General features: G+C 51.6%; 1 protein-coding gene across 2 annotated transcripts in view; it reads right to left on the bottom strand.

The window, feature by feature from the left end:
- Nucleotides 1–8864: 8864 nt before the first annotated feature.
- Nucleotides 8865–19273, bottom strand: part of RSPH14 (radial spoke head 14 homolog) — an 83382-nt gene continuing 72973 nt past the window's right edge. For both annotated transcript variants that reach the window (XM_005567809.5, XM_074004280.1), the window contains 3 exons: nt 13285–13513; nt 11241–11377; nt 8865–9168 (listed from right to left, as the gene is read on the bottom strand). In XM_005567809.5, the coding sequence (XP_005567866.2) occupies nt 8912–9168; nt 11241–11377; nt 13285–13513 (623 nt within the window). In that variant the 3' untranslated portion in view covers nt 8865–8911. The remainder of the gene's footprint in view (nt 9169–11240; nt 11378–13284; nt 13514–19273) is intronic.

The raw sequence follows: 19273 nt of genomic DNA, 5'->3' as shown, positions 1-19273 counted from the left end.
AAAAGAACAAATCTGGAGGCATCACATTAGCCGATTTCAAACTATAGTATAAAGTCACAGTCATCAAAACACCATGGCACTGGTATAAGAATAGGCACATCGACCAATGGAATAGAATAGAGAACCCAGAAATAAACCCAAACACTTATTTTTGACTAAGCAAACAAATACATAAAGTGGGGAAAAGACACCCTATTCAACAAACAGTTCTGGGATAATTGGCAAGCCACATGTAGGAAGATGAAACTGGATCCTCGCCTCTCACCTTACACAAAAATCAACTAAAAATATATCAAGGACTTAAATCTAAGACCCGAAACTATAAAAATTCTAGAAGATAAAATCAGAAAATCCCTTCTACACCTTGGCTTAGGCAAGGATTTCTTGACCAAGAACCTAAAAGCAAATTCAATAAAAACAAAGATAAATAGCTGGGACTTAATTAAACTAAAGAGCTTTTGCACAGCAAAAGCAACAGTCAGCAGAGTAAACAGACAACTCACAGACTGGGAGAAAATCTTCACGATCTATACGTCTGACAAAGAACCAGTATCCAGAATCTACAACAAACTCAAACAAATTAGCAAGAAAATATAATCCCATCAAAAAGTGAGCTAAGGACACGAATAGAAAATTCTCAAAAGAAGATATACAAATGGCCAACAAACATGAGAAAATGCTCAACATCACTATGATCAGGGAAATGCAAATCAAAACCACAATGTGAGACCACCTTACTCCTGCAAGAATGGCCGTAATAAAAAAAATAAAAAAATAATAGATGTTGGTGTGGATGCAGTGAACAGGGAACACTTCTACACTGCTGGTGGGAATGTAAACTAGTACAGCCACTATGGAAAACAGTGTGGAGATTCCTTAAACAACTAAAAGTAGAACTACCACTTGATCCAGCCATTCCACTACTGGATATGTACCCAGAGAAAAATCAGCTATTATACAAAAAAGATACTTCCACATGCATGTTTATGCAGCAGAATTCGCAACTGCAAAAATGTGGAACCAATCCAAATGCCCATCAATCAATGAGTAGATAAAGAAACTGTGGCATATACATACAATGCAATACTACTCAGCCATAAAAAGGAAAAATTAATGGCAGTCGAAGCAACGTGGATGAGAATGGAGACTGTTATTCTAAGTGAAGTAACTCAGGAATGGAAAACCAAAATTGTATGTTCTCACTCATAAGTGGGAGCTAAACTATGAGGATACAAAGGCATAAGAATGACACAATGGACTTTGGGGACTCTGTGGGAAAGGCAGGGAAGGGAATGAGGGAAAGAAGACTACAAATTGAATGCAGTGTATACTGCTCAGGTGATGGGTGCACCAAAATCTCACAAATCACTGCTAAAGAACTTACTCATATAACCAAACACCACCTGCTCCCCCAATGACCTATGGAAATAAAAAAATTAAAAATGAATTAAAAAACAAATTAAATTTAACAGAGTTTAATTGAGCAAAGAACAATTCATGAATCGGGCAGCCTCCTGAGCCAGAATAGGCTCAGGGAGACTCCAGTACAACCACATAGTGGAAGAAGATTATGGACAGAAAAGGAAAGTGACATACAGAAAACAAAAGTGGGGTAAAGAAATGGCCAGATTGGGTACAGCCTAGCATTTGCCTTATTTGAACATGGTTTGAACAACTGGCCCCTTTAACTGGCCAAAAATCAGTGATTGGCACAAGAGTAGGTTATAATGTGTTTACACCTCCATTTAGGTTATAGTTCATTATGTACAGAGAAACTTTTAGGACAACATTAAAATATGTAAGGAGGCAACTTTAGGCTAAACTTGATTTAACTGCTGTGTGGGATGGCATTTGTGCCTTTGGGCTATGGGGTTGAATGACCAGCCGCTTTTTCCAGACTGGCTCCCACATCTCTTAGGTCACAGAAGCTGATAATAGTATAATTAATGGGCATTTGAGAATAGAGGCAAGGGTGTGGTGCTCAGGACTTCTCAGTCCCAAAATAGGCTATCTGTGTTCCTGCCCCTCCCCTTGTAACAGAGGCTCCTCTGTCCCTGTCTGATGAGTTCCCTCATTTCTGCTTCCTCCTCAGCCTCTGCGGCAGAGATGGGAACTGCCCAGCAGCCTCCCAGGAGCTGACCATGGTGCTAAGCCAGGTGAGCAGGCCCCAGGGGACAGGCCAGCACATGCTGCATGGACATCTGGGTGATGTTCAAGCCCCTCAGATAGGTGTTTCCCCTAGTTTGGCCTAGAGAAGCAAATGGCAACCTTCCTGTGATTTCTAGGCCCTTATCCTCAACAGCACCAAAAATGTGCCTTCGAGGGCCCCAGGACAGCCTTACTGTGGACCAAGTGCAGTGAAACTGGGAGTTGCCTTGAGAAGACACTCCCCAAGAGGTTGCCAAAGAGAATGGTGCCTATTTCCAGGACTCAAAGGGCTTCCTCTGTCCTCCAAAGAGCAGTGATTGGAGCATAGAGGGGAAATGTTCCGAGGATCAGTGACCATCTGCTGTAGACCTATAGGGACAGAGAAGGGTGAGCAATTACTGCAGCACTGCAGGGAGGGTAATGTTCTTGTAACACCACCTCCACCAGACAGTTAGGGGGATCTGGGCATGCTGAGGTCAGTTCTTTCATATTAGGAGTAAGCCCATGGGTCTTCACACTGGACTTGTGGAGGCTGAGATGTTAGTCCCTACACAGGCTTCCCTCCTGTGCCATGGCCTGCCTGCATCCTGACCTTTGCCTATTCCCTCTGTTCTAGATGTAGGCAAGGAGACCAAGAGCTGCACCTGGATGATCTGGGACATGTTCTGTGGGCTGGAGACAGGAGGGTCCCAAAGTGGCCTCAGCAAAGGCAACTGAGGAGGTGGAGCATGGTGACATGTTGCAAGGTGCAGAGGTGCTGGCTCTGGGAGAGGCAATTGAGAAAGTAGAGGTTGCTAAGAAGATGGAAGGTACAGAGTGGGGCAACATGTCAGAGAATCCCTACTGGAGGAGAGTCATGAGCATCAGTGGGATCATCGTGATCATGCTCTAGGTCCTTGGCCTCATCTACTTTGCCTGAAGCAGCTGGGCTGGGGCTGTCCAGGAGGAGGCAGAGCTGCTGCTTCTCCAGGCTCATCATGAACAGGGACAAAGTGTTTCCTACTGGGAGACCCATGGGCCTGGGGCCAAGGATTACATTAATAAAAATGTTCCCTTGGTGTCATGCATCAAGGGCTACCAGCAGCAGTGCACATGCCGTGTGGCAGGACAGAGCAAAGTCCATTCGCCATTACAGAAAGTATGCAAATGAGAACATCTGTTCCTTGACAAAATGAGTCATTTTCTCCAAATGGCTCCACTGCATAAACACTTTCACTTTAAATTTAATTTTGGCTTTTCATCTCTATATATATTTGGAATTTTTGCTTGTGTTTACTTCACTGTCACCAATTCTTTCGTGTACCCAACTTCCATTGCTTGGTTCTCTCCTTATTTTCCAAGGTATGGCCCTGCTGGCCAAGATGCTGAGTTGTGGAAGCCCCACCCCACCCCTGCAAGGGAATCTCACCTATAGGTGCTCTCCAGCACTGATGACCACACAGGCCATGGGGCAACAGGTGCCAGGGATGGAAGCTTTGGCCCCTGCCTGAACTTTGGTGGGACTGAGGTAGGCTCTGCTTTAACAGAACAGGCCTACCTACCACTCAACTCTGTTTAGCTTCTGTTGTGCTGCATTGCTTGAGAGCAGATTAAGAGGAAACTTCCTCCAGGCCAGTTCTCCCCAGTCACACTCACAGCCTGCCTGGCATCGGGACATTATTGGAATCTGGCCCCATAGGTTAGATCCACTTGAGCTATCAGAGGACGCTCCTGAGCCATGTTTCCATAGGGGTTCCCTAAACCTTTCCTTCACTTTTCTTATTACCAGTCCAAAATAATTTGTGTCTTTAGGAAAAGTTCCAGGTACCTTGAAATTATTTCATCATAGGCCGGGCGCGGTGGCTCAAGCCTGTAATCCCAGCACTTTGGGAGGCCGAGACGAGCGGATCACTAGGTCAGGAGATCGAGACCATCCTGGCTAACACGGCGAAACCCCGTCTCTACTAAAAACACAAAAAATTAGCCGGGCGAGGTGGCGGCGCCTGTGGTCCCAGCTACTCGGGAGGCTGAGGCAGGAGAATGGCGGGAACCCGGGAGGCGGAGCTTGCAGTGAGCTGAGATCTGGCCACTGCACTCCAGCCTGGGTGACAGAGCGAGACTCCGTCTCAAAAAAAAAAAAAAAAAAAAAAAAAAAGAAATTATTTCATCATGGAATCACGCTCTGAAGGTATATTCACATGACCAGCCCTCATCCTTTCTTTAATCCTTCAGCTGACATTTTTGAGTGCCTAATATGTGCCAGCCACCGTGTCGAGCTCGAAGAAAATAACCATGAACAAAGCACGTGGGAACTTCTCTCCGGAGTATATGGAGTATGGTAGAAAACAAGCAATCACAGCAATAGCCATCATTTCATGTGCCCTGCTGTTTTCAGGTACAGGGTAGGTGCATTATCATATTCAAGCCACAGAACCACCCTTGTGGAGGGACAAGAATTAGCCACATTTCACAGGGTGCAGTGTGTGCACTGCAAGAGCACCCAGCAGAAACCTCCATCTAGCCTCAAAGTCGGGGAAAGGGGGAATCAGTTGGCTGGATAACAGAAGGGACATGTGTGGGAAGACATGTGGCAAGAGTACAAGGCGTGTTTGAGGATGCCGAGATATGGCATGTACATGGAGAACAGTGAGAGGGAGAGAGTCGGAAGCCTGACCAGCAGACCTTGTATGCTTTGCGGCCCTACGTCCCTGGAAGGATAGGCAAGGAAGTGATAGGATCAGATTTGCTTCCTGCTGCTGGGAAGATAAAAGTGAGACAGGAACACCCACCAGGACACTGCTAGAGCAAAGCAGGCAAGTTGGTGGCAGAGAGGTACAGAGGTGGAGACCTTTGGAGGGACAGGCCAGGGGTGACTCTGGCTGGAGCAGGTGAATGAAGGGGGCACCAATTCCAGAGACAGGCTGCACTGGAGTAACTGCAGGTATGGGGAAAAGATGAACTCATTTCTGACATGTAGAGTTTGAGCTGCATGAAGATGTTTATTGCCATCTTGATAATATTAAGCCTTCTAATCCATGAACATGGGATGTCTTTCCATATATTTAAGTCTTTAACATCTTTCAACACTATTTTGTTTTCAGTGTACAAATCTTGCATTCTTTTGCTAAATTTATTTCCGAGTATTTTATTCTTTTTGATGTTATTGTAAATGAAACTGTTTTCTCAATTTTGTTTTTGGATGGTTCATTGCTAGTATTTGGGAACACAATTAATTTTTGTATATTGATCTTGTATCCTGAAAGCCTGTTGAACTTATTCATTAGTTCTAATCTTTTTTTTTTTTTTTTTTTTTTTTGAGACGGAGTCTCCCTCTGTCGCCCAGGCTGGAGTGCAGTGGCCGGATCTCAGCTCACTGCAAGCTCCGCCTCCGGGATTTATGCCATTCTCCTGCCTCAGCCTCCCAAGTAACTGGGATTACAGGCGCCCGCCATCTCGCCTGGCTAGTTTTTTGTATTTTTTAGTAGAGACGGGGTTTCACAGGGTTAGCCAGGATGGTCTCGATCTCCTGACCTCGTGATCCACCCGTCTCGGCCTCCCAAAGTGCTGGGATTACAGGCTTGAGCCACCGCGCCCGGCCAGTTCTAATCATTTTTAAGTGTACTTCCTTGGGAGGCTTTTTATACAAAATCATGTAATCTGTGAATAGAGAGTTTACCCTTATTTACTTGCAGTCTGTATGCTCTTTCTTTTTCTTGCCTAACTGCCTAACTAGAACCTCCAGTACAATGCTGAATAGAGATGTCTTGTTTCTGATATCAGGGGAAAGCAATCAGGTTAATACAACGTCAGCTGAGTTTTTGCAGATATTCTTTATCATGTTGAGGAAACTACCCTCTTTTCCTAGTTTGGTGAGAGTTTGTTTTTCATCACGAATGGGTGTTGAACTTTGTGGAATGTTCTATTAAGATGATTATGTGGGCCGGGCGCGGTGGCTCAAGCCTGTAATCCCAGCACTTTGGGAGGCCGAGACGGGCGGATCACGAGGTCAGGAGATCGAGACCATCCTGGCTAACACTGTGAAACCCCGTCTCTACTAAAAATACAAAAAACTAGCCGGGCGAGGTGGCGGGCGCCTGCAGTCCCAGCTACTCCAGAGGCTGAGGCAGGAGAATGGCGTAAACCCGGGAGGCGGAGCGAGCTGAGATCCGGCCACTGCACTCCAGCCCGGGCTACAGAGCAAGACTCCGTCTCAAAAAAAAAAAAAAAAAAAAAAAAAAAAGATGATTATGTGACTTTTGTCCTTTATTCTATGTTATACTACGTTGACTGATTTTCATATGCTAAACCAACCTTGCATTCCTGGGGTAAATCCCAGTTGGTCATGCTGTATAATGCTTTTCATATGTTGCTGAATTTGGTTTGCTAATATTTTGTTGTGTTTTTGTTTCTATAATCATAACAAATATTGGTCTGCAGTTTTCTTGTAATATCTTTGAGTGGTTTTTGTTTGTTTGGCTGGAGTGCAATGGTGTGATCTCGGGTCACTGCAGCCTTGATCTCCCATGCTCAGGTGATTCTCCTGCCTCAGCCTCCCAAGTAGGTGGGACTACAGGCACGCACCACCACACCAGACTAATTTTTGTATTTTTTGTGGAGATGTTGGGATGACAGGCATGAGCCACTGTGCCCAGCTGATATCTTTGGTTTTGGTATCAGGGTAATATTACACTCATAGAATGAGTTGGGAGGTATTTCTTCCTCTTCTGTTTTTTGGAACAGTTTGTGAAAGATTGGTACTAATTCTTGCCTGGAGACATTTAAGGGTAGATGTTAAGTTGGACATAAGAATTCAGAACTCAGGAGAGAGGGTGGGGCTGTATACCCAGATTTGGGGGAGACAGGGGAGAGAGACCAGGCTCAGCTCAGAAGGGAACCTGTTAGAGAAGGCCCAAAGCCAGGCAGATGAGATTGCACAGGGAAAGTGGGAGAAGATAGGGCCTAGAACAGAGGCATGAGAAGCATCAGCACGACCAGCCATATAAACAAAGACAGTTCTACAGAGGATACCAAGAGCACAGGGTCTTGCAGCAGGGAGTTTGGTAATCTTGGCCAGAGCCTGTGGTAGGGATAGAGCCAGCCTGCTGTGTTAAGGCAGGACTGGAACATGAGGAAATGGACATGAGGAAATGTTTCCTGAAGGAGAACAGATTTCCTCTTAGGGGGCCTTTTTTAAAGCTTTATTTTGAGAGAGTCTCACTCTGTCACCCAGGCTTGAGTGCAGTGGCATGATCTCAGCTCACTGCAGCCTCTGCCTCCTAGGCTCAAGTGATTCTCATGCATCGGTCACCCAAGTAGCTGGGAATACAGGCGTGCGCCATCACGTCCAGCTAATTTTTGTATTTTTAGTAGAGAGGGGGTTTTGTTATGTTGGCCAGGCTGGTCTTGAACTCCTGGCCTTGAGTGATCTGCCCACCTCAGCCTCCCGAAGTGCTGGAATTACATGAATGAGCCACTGCACCCAGCCCTCTTAGAGGTGCCTTTTTTGAGAATGGGAATGAGCCTGAAACCCCAGCTGGGCCCAGCTGCCTATCCCTTCCACAACAAGAGGCCCTACTTGGATTCATCCTATGATTCCAGAGACAATAACTTCCCTGTGTTTCTTCTGGGAAAGTGAGGACCCCTAGGGCTCATTGAAAGGACTAAGAAGGGGCTCCCTTTGAGATTCTGGTTTTGCTGAAAGGTTTATTTTGGGAGGAGTGGGCACCCCACAGGAAATATGACTGCCAAGGGGTGATGTGAATGAAGGAAACCTTCTTTGAGACAGAGAGCTTCAGAAAGCTCCTGGGAAAGAGTAAGGCTCCAGCTCAGCCCCAGACGAAAGAGCCCAGCCCTGAAGCTGAGTTCTGCTCTGACAGCTCCTCCAATAGAGGCCAGGACAAGCTGCTTCTCCCCCAAAACGAGGAGAACCATTGCCTCGCCAGACCATGCAGAGATGAGTAGAGGGAGATTAAGGAGCTCTCCTGGTCATTCCCCAACCTCAGCCCCATGCCCCAGAGCCCCCTGCAGCTTGGCTTCTCCCCTCCTCCACCTCTCAGCCCACCTCTCTCTCCTTGCCTAAGCTCCCAGCCTCCTTGTCACCTTCACTGCAGGGAAGGAGCCCAGATGAAGGCACAGGCAGAAGAGGGCTGCCCTGGGGGCCACATACACCCAAGGGAAAGAGAAGGGAGGGTGGGATGGGCTTCAGGCCAACCTGGGGGCACGCTTGGGTGACTTCCTTGCTTTGGAGAAGAATGCGGCTGTTTAGGGTAAGATCTTAACGAGGAAACCAGAACTGACCCCTGTCCTGAGCACTCGTCCCTGGAGGAGGCCTCTCCACGAAGAACCTGCATTGGGTTTCACCTATCACCTTCCATCCCATCACCCAGGGTGGGGAAGGGGCAGACCTGGCAGAGCAGAGCCACACCCAGCCACACGCCAGGGGTCAGTCACTCAGTCTTCTGAAACCTGGGTGGTGCCTGGCCCATCTGGGTTCCTTCCTTCCCCCAGCCCAAGTCCCTGCCCCCAGCCTTGTCCCTGGAGGGCTCAGCCCCACTCTCTACCTTCTGAGGGGGACTCTTGGCCCCAGGAGAGAGTACAACTCCAAGGTCACCTCCCACTCATCCCCCACACTGGGTTCAGCCTGTGCCACCCAGGACCTGGTGCTTCTGGGCCTGGCAAGAGACCGAGAGAAGATGTGACTGTGCTCCAGGAACAGAAAGTGCCATTCGGACCCAAGATAAAGAGATTGAGTGCATTTATTCACACACAGAGGTGGATGAGGGGCTCAGGGTTTGAACTCGATGACACTGACGGCAATCCGGGCTGCCCGCTGTAAGGCTTCAGCCACTTGAGGCTTTTCGTGAGACTCCACCTCCATGGCACGGAAAGTGGGCACGTGCACCTGCAGGACCTTGCGGCCCTCGGGGGCCTCTGCCAGCATGGTAAGGGCCTTGGTGGCGTTCAGGCGCGCTACGGTCATGGGGGAGTGCAGCAGCTCCAGGAGCGGGCTGATGGCTTGTGCCTCCAGGGCCGCATACTTCCCTGTAGGCCACCAACACAGGGCGTTCCTAACAGCCCAAGGGGCCCTCTTCTCACCCCCTCACCCTAGCCCTCTCCTGACCCTCCTCCTTGTGCAGTCTCAAGGGGTTTATGCCTGGTTTACGCCCCACCAACATGCCCTCACCCTCAGGGCTCTTGCGCCTTGGCTGAGTCCAGCCTGGGCCTGGCCCCTTCATCTCTTGCCTTTCCGGCCTCAACCGGCTAATCTCAGCCCAGGAGTTGTATCCTGCCCAGGAGTTCAAGAGCAGCCTGGGCAACATAATGAGATTCCATCTCTACAAAAATTTAAAAATTAGCCAGATGTGGTGACAGGTGCCTATAGTCCCAGCTACTCAGGAGACTGAGGTGGGAGGATCACTAGAGCCTGGGAGTTTGAGGCTGCAGTGATTGTGACATTGTACTCCAACCTGGGTGACACACTGAGACCCTGGCTCTTAAAAAAAGCAAACCCAGCCGGGCGCGGTGGCTCACGCCTGTAATCCCAACACTTTGCTGAGGCGGGCAGATCACGAGGTCAGGATATCGAGACCATCCTGGCTAACACGGTGAAACCCCGTCTCTACTAAAATTGCAAAAAAATTAGCCGGGTGTGGTGGTGGGCACCTGTAGTCCCAGCTACTGGGAGGCTGAGGCAGGAGAATGGCGTGAACCTGGGAGGCGGAGCTTACAGTGAGCTGAGACCGTGCCACTGCACTCTAGCCTGGGCGACAGAGCAAGACTCCGTTTAAAAAAAAAAAAAAAAAAAAGTAACTCAATAGTTCATTTATGTTGCCGATATTTCTTGAGCACCTACTCTGCACAAAACACACACGGTTCCCGGGAGATGCCCTCCTCAACCCTTCGCTGCCCCTTCCTGCTGTCCTTGCCGGCCCTACACTCCTGCAGTTCCCAGCGGACTCTCCCCTTTGCTGGTGGAACCTTTCAGCCTGGGCTCTGCCAACTCCCATTGTCCTTGGGGTTGATTCCAAGCCCTTCCCAGAGGAGGCTTGGCACCTGTGTGTGCCCCACCCATGCTGGGCTTCTCCTTCACATCCCTCATCACTGCCTCCCAGGGCCTGGCACGTGGCAGGGGCTTCAAGACCCTCAGCTGGAGTGCCAGCTTGGGAATAAGTGGCCTCATCTCCCTGGGTCCCAGCCTCTTGTGTGTCAAGCCCCGTGGCCCTCCAAGCACTCCTGCAGGAAGCCTGGACCGAGACGGACACTGGGCTGAGGCTGTCCCAAGATAAACACGCAGGGGGAGCCCCTGCCACCATGCAGTCAGCATCCTGACTATACCAGTAAAAGGAGGGGCTGTGGACTCCAAGAAGGACCCAACCTCTCCCATCTGCATACCTCAAGCAGCATTAGGGTCAGGTGTGGAGGGCCTGGGAGGACCTGTCTTTGGGAGGCTGATTGCAATTCCAAGCCCAGATGGCCCTCTGTGGAATTCAAAGGAAGCACAGGGCCCCAGGCTGGTGGGTGCGTAGGGGTCAGAGAGAAAGTCAAACGCTTTCAGGGGACCTGGGAGTGCCATGCCCCAGTCTGCCAGGTGTGGAAACAGCCCAGCGTTCTTCCATTCGCCCAGGGTTGGGTGACTTAGAGGGGAAGCCTGACTGGTTGGGAGTCCCAATTCTGAATTTGCCCCCTGCCCCAGTTTAAAAAAGTAATTATGATGAATAAACACCATAGAGTCCAGGGCTCCAGGATTTGCTTAGACCTCAGGATAACAGAATCATGGATGGTAAACTAATCAACTCCTGGGTCACAGCTCACGAGGGGCCTGGGTGGGAGGTGGGAATTCCAGGTCCAGGGAACAGACTGGTGCGAAGGCACAGAGGTCCTAATGTGAGTGACCGGTGAGAGGCCACTGTGCTGAGGAGAAGAGGGAGGGCTGAGCCTCAGACCCAACCTTGAAAGGACATCAGTGATAGACCAAGGGGAGGGTTTTTTTTTTGTTTTTTTTTTTGCAAAGTGTGGGGTTTGGGGAACAACACCCAGCCCCTGAGCACAGAAAGCTCATCATGGCTGCTAGCCTGCTGGGGTCTCCCTCCCTGTGGCACCCCCGACCGCCTCACCTTCAGTGATCACTGTGGCGAACATCAGGGCCCCGGCAGCATTAGACTTCACATGCTCCACCGGGTCTTTCAGTAGATGCACCAGGATGGGGATGACGTCAAACTTACACACCTGTTTCTTGCCCTCTCGAGATATGCTGGGGCAGAGAGGGAACAGAGAGGGGCTCTGCTTGGAAGGGAGAAGAGGGGCAAGGCCCAGGAGCTCCAGGGAAACACAAAAGAAAGAATTGTGTTGGGACTACCCCAGGTAGTCCAAGGACTGGTCCCCATGATCCAGGACTGGTCAAGGCGGGGATGCTGGGCTGCAGAGGAGAATTGGTGTGAATGCGGCCCACTGCGAGTGAAGACCAGGGAGTGACAGGGCCTCATTCTGAGCCAGCACACAGAAAAGAAACAGGGCACATTCTCCGTGGCCCCAAAATGGGAAAGAGCAGGACCCAGGGGTGTCAACCACAGGGAGACCCGTTTTGACTTTGCCTAGGAGCCAGAGCTGCCAGTGATGGGTCAAGCTGCCCCCAACAGCAGTGGCTGCCAGGCACTGGGCAACTGCAGCTAAGGACTCAGACCAGGTGACCTTTAGGCCACTTACTCTGGCACTGAATGAAGTTGTGGAAATGAGGATGATGACTCCCTAAAAGTTTCCTGTGAGAGGGTCAATTCTGTCCCCTAAAAAGCAAGGGTTCCCTGGGCCAGGAAACACTGTTCACAAGCCCCACAGGAATGTCACAGTGCAAAGACCCCTGTGTCACTTAATCAACCTTTCCCAAACGTAGCCACCAAAGAACCCTCATTTTTGTAGAGCTCTTAATGACCTCAAAGACACAGGTGTTCCCTGGGAAACAGACTGAGAAATGGGGTTGGCCAGCCACTAGCTGTGACCTTGGGAGCCTGTGGAGCTTTCAGGACAGTGGGACTCAACCCCGAGGCCCGTGATCAAAGATGCAGAGTCCTGGGCCCCACATGCAGGGATTCCCCGATTCGTTCACACAGCGAGACACTGAGACAAAAGCTGGGTTTCTCCAGCTCAGCGTTCTTTAGGGCCAGATAATTCTCAACTGGGGGCCAAAGCTCCACCGCTGCAAACTCTGGGTTTAGGGCAGGAAACAGAGGAAAGCCCTGTCCTCAGGAGCTCCCCTCGGGGATGACACACAAAGTAACGGCAAGGATGGTGTTCACAGTGGACATGGGAGGACGGGGGACAGCGGGGAGGTTACAGTTTCAGAGAGAGAGCTCTCTCCTGGCAAGCCACTCTCGTGGTCACACAGAAAGGGGACCTCTGAGCAGACCTAAGAATGACGGGGCTGGGACAGGGTCCAGGAATCTGCTTTTTCACAAACCTCCCGGGGGCCTGGGTCAGGAGCCCCACTTGCAGAAATACTGGCCTGGGCCTCTAGTGAGATTCTCAGAAGAGAAGCCAGGACTCAGGGAAGGCAAGAGGGCCTCCACTAAAGAGACGTAGCCACAGCTAAGGCAGGGACTCTGGGGGTCGGTGACCAGCCCATCCTTGTGAAGAGGGGCCCAATGTGAGAACACACCCCGCACCCTGCCCCCTGCAACTTTGAGGCTTTGTGCTCCCTCAGTTTCCAGGCCAGGATGTAGACTGTGATCCTGTGTGGCCTGGGGTGAGAGACAAGACACTGCCTCCATTTCTCACCTGTGAAGGCAGACATTGCCTCCCTGGAGGGTTTTCTAAATGTGAGGTTTGTAGACAACGCCTGGCACACAGGAGGCACTCAGTGACAGCTGGGTGTCATGATCATCACCAGTGCATCTCCTGTGCTGGCCTTCCTCATGGGGCGGGGGTGCCAGTCGTCTGGCTTTGTCCAGCCTGAGGGGTTTTCTGGGATACAGGACACTCCCAGGCCAAAGGGATGGTGGTCACCCTAGGGGAGAAGGTCATCCTCCGTCCCAGCTTCCTCCTGCCCCTAGGCACAAGCAGGCAAGGGGAAGCAGGCCCAGGGTGGCCGCCCTTGAGCTCTGGACCAGCCCAGCTCAGGTGCCTTCTCCCAGCCTTGGCAGAAACCCAGCCTAGGCCAGGACTCACCTGACATTAAGGAGCGCATGAGCGGCCTTGCTGCGGATGTTCTCGTTGACACTGAGGAGCTTCTGCTTCAGGACAAGCACCACGTTGCTGCCCAGGGCCTCAGTGGCATCCTCCCGCAGGCAGAGGACCAGTGTGTCCAGGATGAGCTCCTGGAACTCCTCCTCCCGCTCCACCTGCAGCTTCCACACCAGCGGGGAAATCAGACCCTTGCTGATGATCTCTTGGGCCCCTACAAGGCAGGAAAGGGCGCTGAGGGCGGGCCGGCCACCCACCCACCCATGCCAGTTGGCCTGCAGGGCTCAAGGAGGGTCTTGCAGAGCCAGTGGGTGGGTTTGACAAGAGGACTTGCAAGTGCCACCCCCCCCACACACGTCCTCCCTGGCCAGGGGCCTGAGCGGCCAGCAGGCGGCTGCAGTGACAGCCATGTCAGGCTGAGGGCAGAGGCTCAGAGGACCCGGGAAGGACCAGCCTTTGGTCACCAGTGTCTCAGGGGGCATCCACCATAGCAGGCGCACGTCAGCCGGAGAGGCAGTAGCCACCCCTCAGAGAGCCTACAGCTCACTCCTGTGGGGCCCAGGCACACTAGGAGACCTCCACTCTTCCCTCCCCCTGCCCCAGAGTCGGGGAGCCAGTCAAGCCCCCACTTCCCATTCACCAAAATATTTCAAAGCTGCTGGAGACCCCACACTGGTCTGACCAGTCCTTGAGAAGAGCTTGGGTTTGACTCTGAGACAGAAGACCTAGAGTACAGGCCAGTGTCTTGCACACCAAAAAGAGCTGTGCCCCAACTAAAGGTGATGGGAAGCCATGGGCTCTGGTCTTCAAGGGACCTCGGACTCTGTGGGAAGGGGGGCTCCACATGGCACCGCTGGGGTGCAGCTACTGGGAGAAGCACAATGAGGCAAGACTCCCCCATAAACAGGCCCCACCTGGTTCCTCCCAGCTCCCTTCCCTCCTAAGGAATGTCAGCAAGTGGCTGCCTAGAGAACCCAGAACTTGGGCACGAGTGGCATCCTGAGGAGCCCAGGACGGTGGGCAGAACAGCCCTCCTGAGTCACTGAGATGAGATGCACAGGGAATGTGCAGAGTGCCCTTCCCTATGGCATGCGGCTGCCCTCACCATTGCCCTGCAGCCCACTGCCCACTGCCCACTGCAAAGCCATCTACAGCCCCCAGGGAGGTGGCCACCAGCAGACACCTCTTTCTTCCGCCCTCCCCAGCTAAACTGTCTAATTTACTCTAGAGAGAGAAAGAAACAGGTTGATTAGCCTAAAGGCCTCCAAGTGCCAATTAGTACCAGGGATTTTCTCTTTGAAGACATCACCCCAGCCTTCTTCCCCTGCTCCCTGAGGATATCAAACTGCAGGTGCCCAGGATGATGGAGTAGAGAGGCGGAGCAGGGTGCCGAGTGACTCATACTGTCCCCCCATGTCTCATAATGTCCAGGGGCTCCCCATGCCCCATCCTCCAGGTCCCCTGGGGTGGTGTCGGGTGGCTCCCAGTGCCCCTGGCTACCATCTCACTGGGGTATAAGATGGAGCAGCTAGCTCTGCCGTTTGTTCTCAGGGCTCTGACCACCCAGGAAAAGTGGGTTCCTGTTGCTTCTAGTGTGTTGGGCTTTTTTATTTTTTATTTATTTATTTTAATTTATTTTTTATTATTATTATACTTTAAGTTCTAGGGTACATGTGCATAACGTGCAGGTTTGTTACATATGTATGCTTGTGCCATGTTGCTGTGCTGCACCCATCAACTCGTCAGCACCCATCAACTCGTCATTTACATCAGGTATAACTCCCAATGCAATCCCTCCCCCCTCCCCCCGCCATGATAGGCCCCGGTGTGTGATGTTCCCCTTCCCGAGTCCAAGTGATCTCATTGTTCAGTTCCCACCTATGAGTGAGAACATGCGGTGTTTGGTTTTCTGTTCTTGTGATAGTTTGCTAAGAATGATGGTTTCCAGCTGCATCCATGTCCCTACAAAGGACACAAACTCATCCTTTTTTATAGCTGCATAGTATTCCATGGTGTATATGTGCCACATTTTCTTAATCCAGTCTGTCACTGATGGACATTTGGGTTGATTCCAAGTCTTTGCTATTGTGAATAGTGCCGCAATAATGGACTTTTTAATTTAATGTGCACAGATTTCAAAAAAAAAAAAAAAAAAAAAAAGGCCTAGGTCTCATTCTAAACACATCGCTTCCAAGCTGTGTGACCTTGGATGAGTTACTCAACCTCTCTGAGCCTAGTTTCCTTATCACTGAAATGGGCCTACCTGGCAGGGGATTGTGGATGAAAATGTGTTCCACGTGCTGTGGATTTCTTCATCCATATAAGGGTCTGTCCCTGTGTGCCCAGAACATCTGGGCCTAGGGTGGCAAGAGTCTCCTGAATTCCACCAACACGGAGCCCCAGTTACAAGCAAGGGCCTGCTGGGGGCTGAGGGGTAGGATACAAGACAAATGCTGCACAGCCCAAGCCCTGCAGAGCCCGTTGGTGCAGAGCCCCTGCCACCCCTCCTGGAGGCCTGATCCTCTCTCCCGCGCAGCTCCCTGCTTTGCCCAGACCACACACCTGGCCTCCTGCTCCCGCTCTGCTTCCCCTCAGGTTCTGCCCACAGTCTCCCTACCCACTCCTGGCTATAGATCCAACTCAGCGGTGACCTGGACGGCCCTCTTCCAGCTCACGGCAGGGAGGTGACAATTTGACCTTCTATTAATTTTGCTGGCAGATGGAAGGACAAGGTTCTGGGATGGGGACACCTGACTAAAGACCTGGGGGTAAGGAAGTTGTTAATTTTCAAATCACGGCTAGATTGTAGCCTCATCTGCACCTATCTGAGCTTCCCAGGAAATCCCTGGGACAGGTGTCATTGCTGGAGCTGCTGCATGAGTCAGGATGGGCACAAGTTGGGGGAGGGATACAGAGAGAGTTGAGGTCAGAAAAGTCAACATTCAGGGTGTTCACCTCCATTGCCCACCTCTCCTTGGTGAGGAAACTGAGGCCCAGAGAGGCAACTTGAATACCCAAGGTCACACAGCAGATGGTGGCAAAGCCAGGCAGGGCCCTCAGCTCCTTGGGTTTTGTTTCTCAGGCATTTGTCTTGTACTTCTGCTCCTAGAAATGCTTAGCACAGGGACCGGGGTTCATTTTGAGACAGAGGGAGAAGATTAAAAATAAAACGCGTGCCGGGTGTGCCTTTCTGCTCGTTCACTTTGCTTCTTTTCAGCTAAAAGAAGAGTCTCGGGCCTGGCTATTTATAACTAACCCAGATCTGCGATGGTTTGCTCAAGTGGGGGTGGGGCACACAGACCCCAGGGAAACAGTCCGGGAAACCCACCCAACTGGGCGGTAGCCTGAGAGTCTGCTGGGGGTGGGGGGTGGTTGCAGAGGAGGTAGGACAGGTGGGGCCCAGAGAACCAGCCAGATGGGGTGGCACCAGAGCATGCCAGGCTCTGGGCCATCCATGGTTTAGAAACAAGCAACACATGCCCACCCCACCCCCGGGAAGCGGGAAAACTAGTGGAAGAGTCAGCTGGGGACAGGTCATTACAGAACAAGTTGACATGTGTGTAGACCAGGAATTCCAGGGTCCTAGGGGCTCTGGAGGTGCACAAAGGGAGGCCCCGGGGAAGCTGGTTCTCATGGAGATGAAGGAGAGTCCAGAACAGCAGGGGAACAAAGGTGTGTTTGTGGGGAGTGCCCGATCTGGCCTGGCTGATATGTAGGGGCTAGGATGGGTTCAGTGGTTGATGAGCCAAAGAGATCCATTGGGATAGAGGGGTCACGGATGTCCATGGTGTGCAGCCCCAGTGGTGGAGGTTGGGTCATTTTCTTTATCTTATTTTTTTTTATGAGACAGAGTCTCATTCTGTTACCTAGGCTGGAGTGCAGTGACATGATTTCCACTCACTGCAAGCTCCGCCTCCCGGGTTCACGCCATTCTCCTTCCTCAGCCTCCCGAACAGCTGGGACTACCGGTGCCCACCACCACACCTGGCTAATTTTTTGCATTTTTAGTACAGATGGCGTTTCACTGCATTAGCCAGGATGGTCTCAATCTCCTGACCTCCTGATCCGTGAAGGTGGGTCATTTTCTTTGTGGAGGGGGCAGGGGGTGCGGGTGCTGACACCATTTTCAGGGGCCACTCCTTAGCCAGCTATGCCTGCTGGGTTGGGGAGGTGGAGTGGCCTCAGTCACCACCAGGACAGAGCACCAGCACCCAGGTTCTGGTCACAGCCACACCCTTTCCTGCCAGGGGACTGCACATCCACACATGGCATCTGGGGCCCACCTTGCCACAGGTGACCCACCTGTCCAGCTTTAGCCTTGCGTGGCCCTGTGCCCTGAACTCGCGGCCCACTGAGCCTGTCTTTGCTCCAAGGGGTGCTTCTCTGTCCTCAGCTTTCTTGGCTTCCCAGTAGCCGGGAGCATGGTTAACAGCTTCTTCCTTCACCACACGCTCTCTTCCCGTGCCTCTGGTACTCTCCATTCTCTGGTTCCTGACCACCTCTCCAACTGCTCCTCCATCTTTTTGGTAAGCACCATCTCTTCCTCCAGTGGTCCCCACCTTCCCCCCTTCTCTCACCTCCCTGGGTCCTGATAATACCCCGCTACTGTCTCCCAACATGCTCTGCCATCTCACAGCCACAGCAGACCCTGCACTGTACTCGGCCTCACAGACTGACTTCTGTGCTCACTCCCACTTCCTCTGGACTGACTGATGTTTTCATTATTTTACTATGTCCAGTAGGACAACTCACATTGTCTGTGGGACCATGCCTACTGTAAATAGGGAACAAAAACTCGTCCTCCTCCTTCTCAAATTCAAAAGACTATCGTTAAAACTCTCTAGTGGTTCTTAGGCCAACGTCCCGACCCTACTGTCCCGAGCTGGCATCTGTGCATGGGCAATGGCCCTGGCCACATTGGTCTTCTCTGGGTTCTTCCTGGCCTCATGCTCCTTCATGTCCTGCACCCTCCCCGCCTTGGAACTCACTTCCCTCCCACCCTACGTCACTGGCCACCTCCACGCCTGCTATGGCCTCATTCTAAGCATCTCTTTCTTTGGGAAGCTGGCCCAATGCCCAATGCTCCCCCACTCCACGTGCCCCCAGAGCCCCAGTGGGTCTCCTCAGATAACCTTACATGATTGTAAGGCCCAATCGTTGTTTGCTTTCTGCCCCTGCCCTACAGTCAGAGGATTTGCCAGTAAAGGGCCGGTCTGAATCCTAGAACTGTGCCTACAACTATACCCTGGTGGAAGAGGCTATCTGTAAGTGACTGCTGCATGAATACAATATTGGTTTGATGCCAGGTGAGATGCCCCTCTCTTAATTTGAGGTGGTCATCAGCGTCAAGTCAGGGAGGTGTCAGCCAGCCCCAGTGGACCCCTCTGCAAGCTAGCCTCTGCTCTACACCTGGACCACTGGAAAGGGCCGTCCCTCTGTTGCACGTGGGCTTACCCCTGCAAACAACTCAACTCTGAACCCCTCAACTCTGCAGTGGAAACAGACTCTGGCTATCCCAAGACATGCTAAAATGCATTTCCTATATACATTAACCCTCAGAATCACCCTCTGACCACAGTCTGTTACATTCCCCGTCCACAGAAGAGGAAACAAAGGCTCAGCCAGGTAGCACAGCTGCTGGTCTCTGTGTGGTCCTCCTGGTGAGAGGTCCAACCTGACACAGTCTGGTAGTGTGGAGGGCAAGCACAAAGTATAGCCCCTCAGGCCGGGCGCGGTGGCTCAAGCCTGTAATCCCTGCACTTTGGGAGGCCAAGACGGGCGGATCACAAGGTCAGGAGATCGAGACCATCCTGGCTAACATGGTGAAACCCCGTTTATCTACTAAAAAATACAAAAAACTAGCTGGGCAAGGTGGCGGGCGCCTGTAGTCCCGGCTACTCGGGAGGCTGAGGTAGGAGAATGGTGTAAACCCGGGAGGCGGAGCTTGCAGTGAGCTGAGATCTGGCCACTGCAC

Source organism: Macaca fascicularis, chromosome 10, assembly GCF_037993035.2.
Source record: "Macaca fascicularis isolate 582-1 chromosome 10, T2T-MFA8v1.1".
Lineage (NCBI taxonomy): Eukaryota > Metazoa > Chordata > Mammalia > Primates > Cercopithecidae > Macaca > Macaca fascicularis.
The sequence above is the reverse complement of the archived record's forward strand: the minus strand, read 5'-3'. Positions and strand labels throughout refer to the sequence as shown.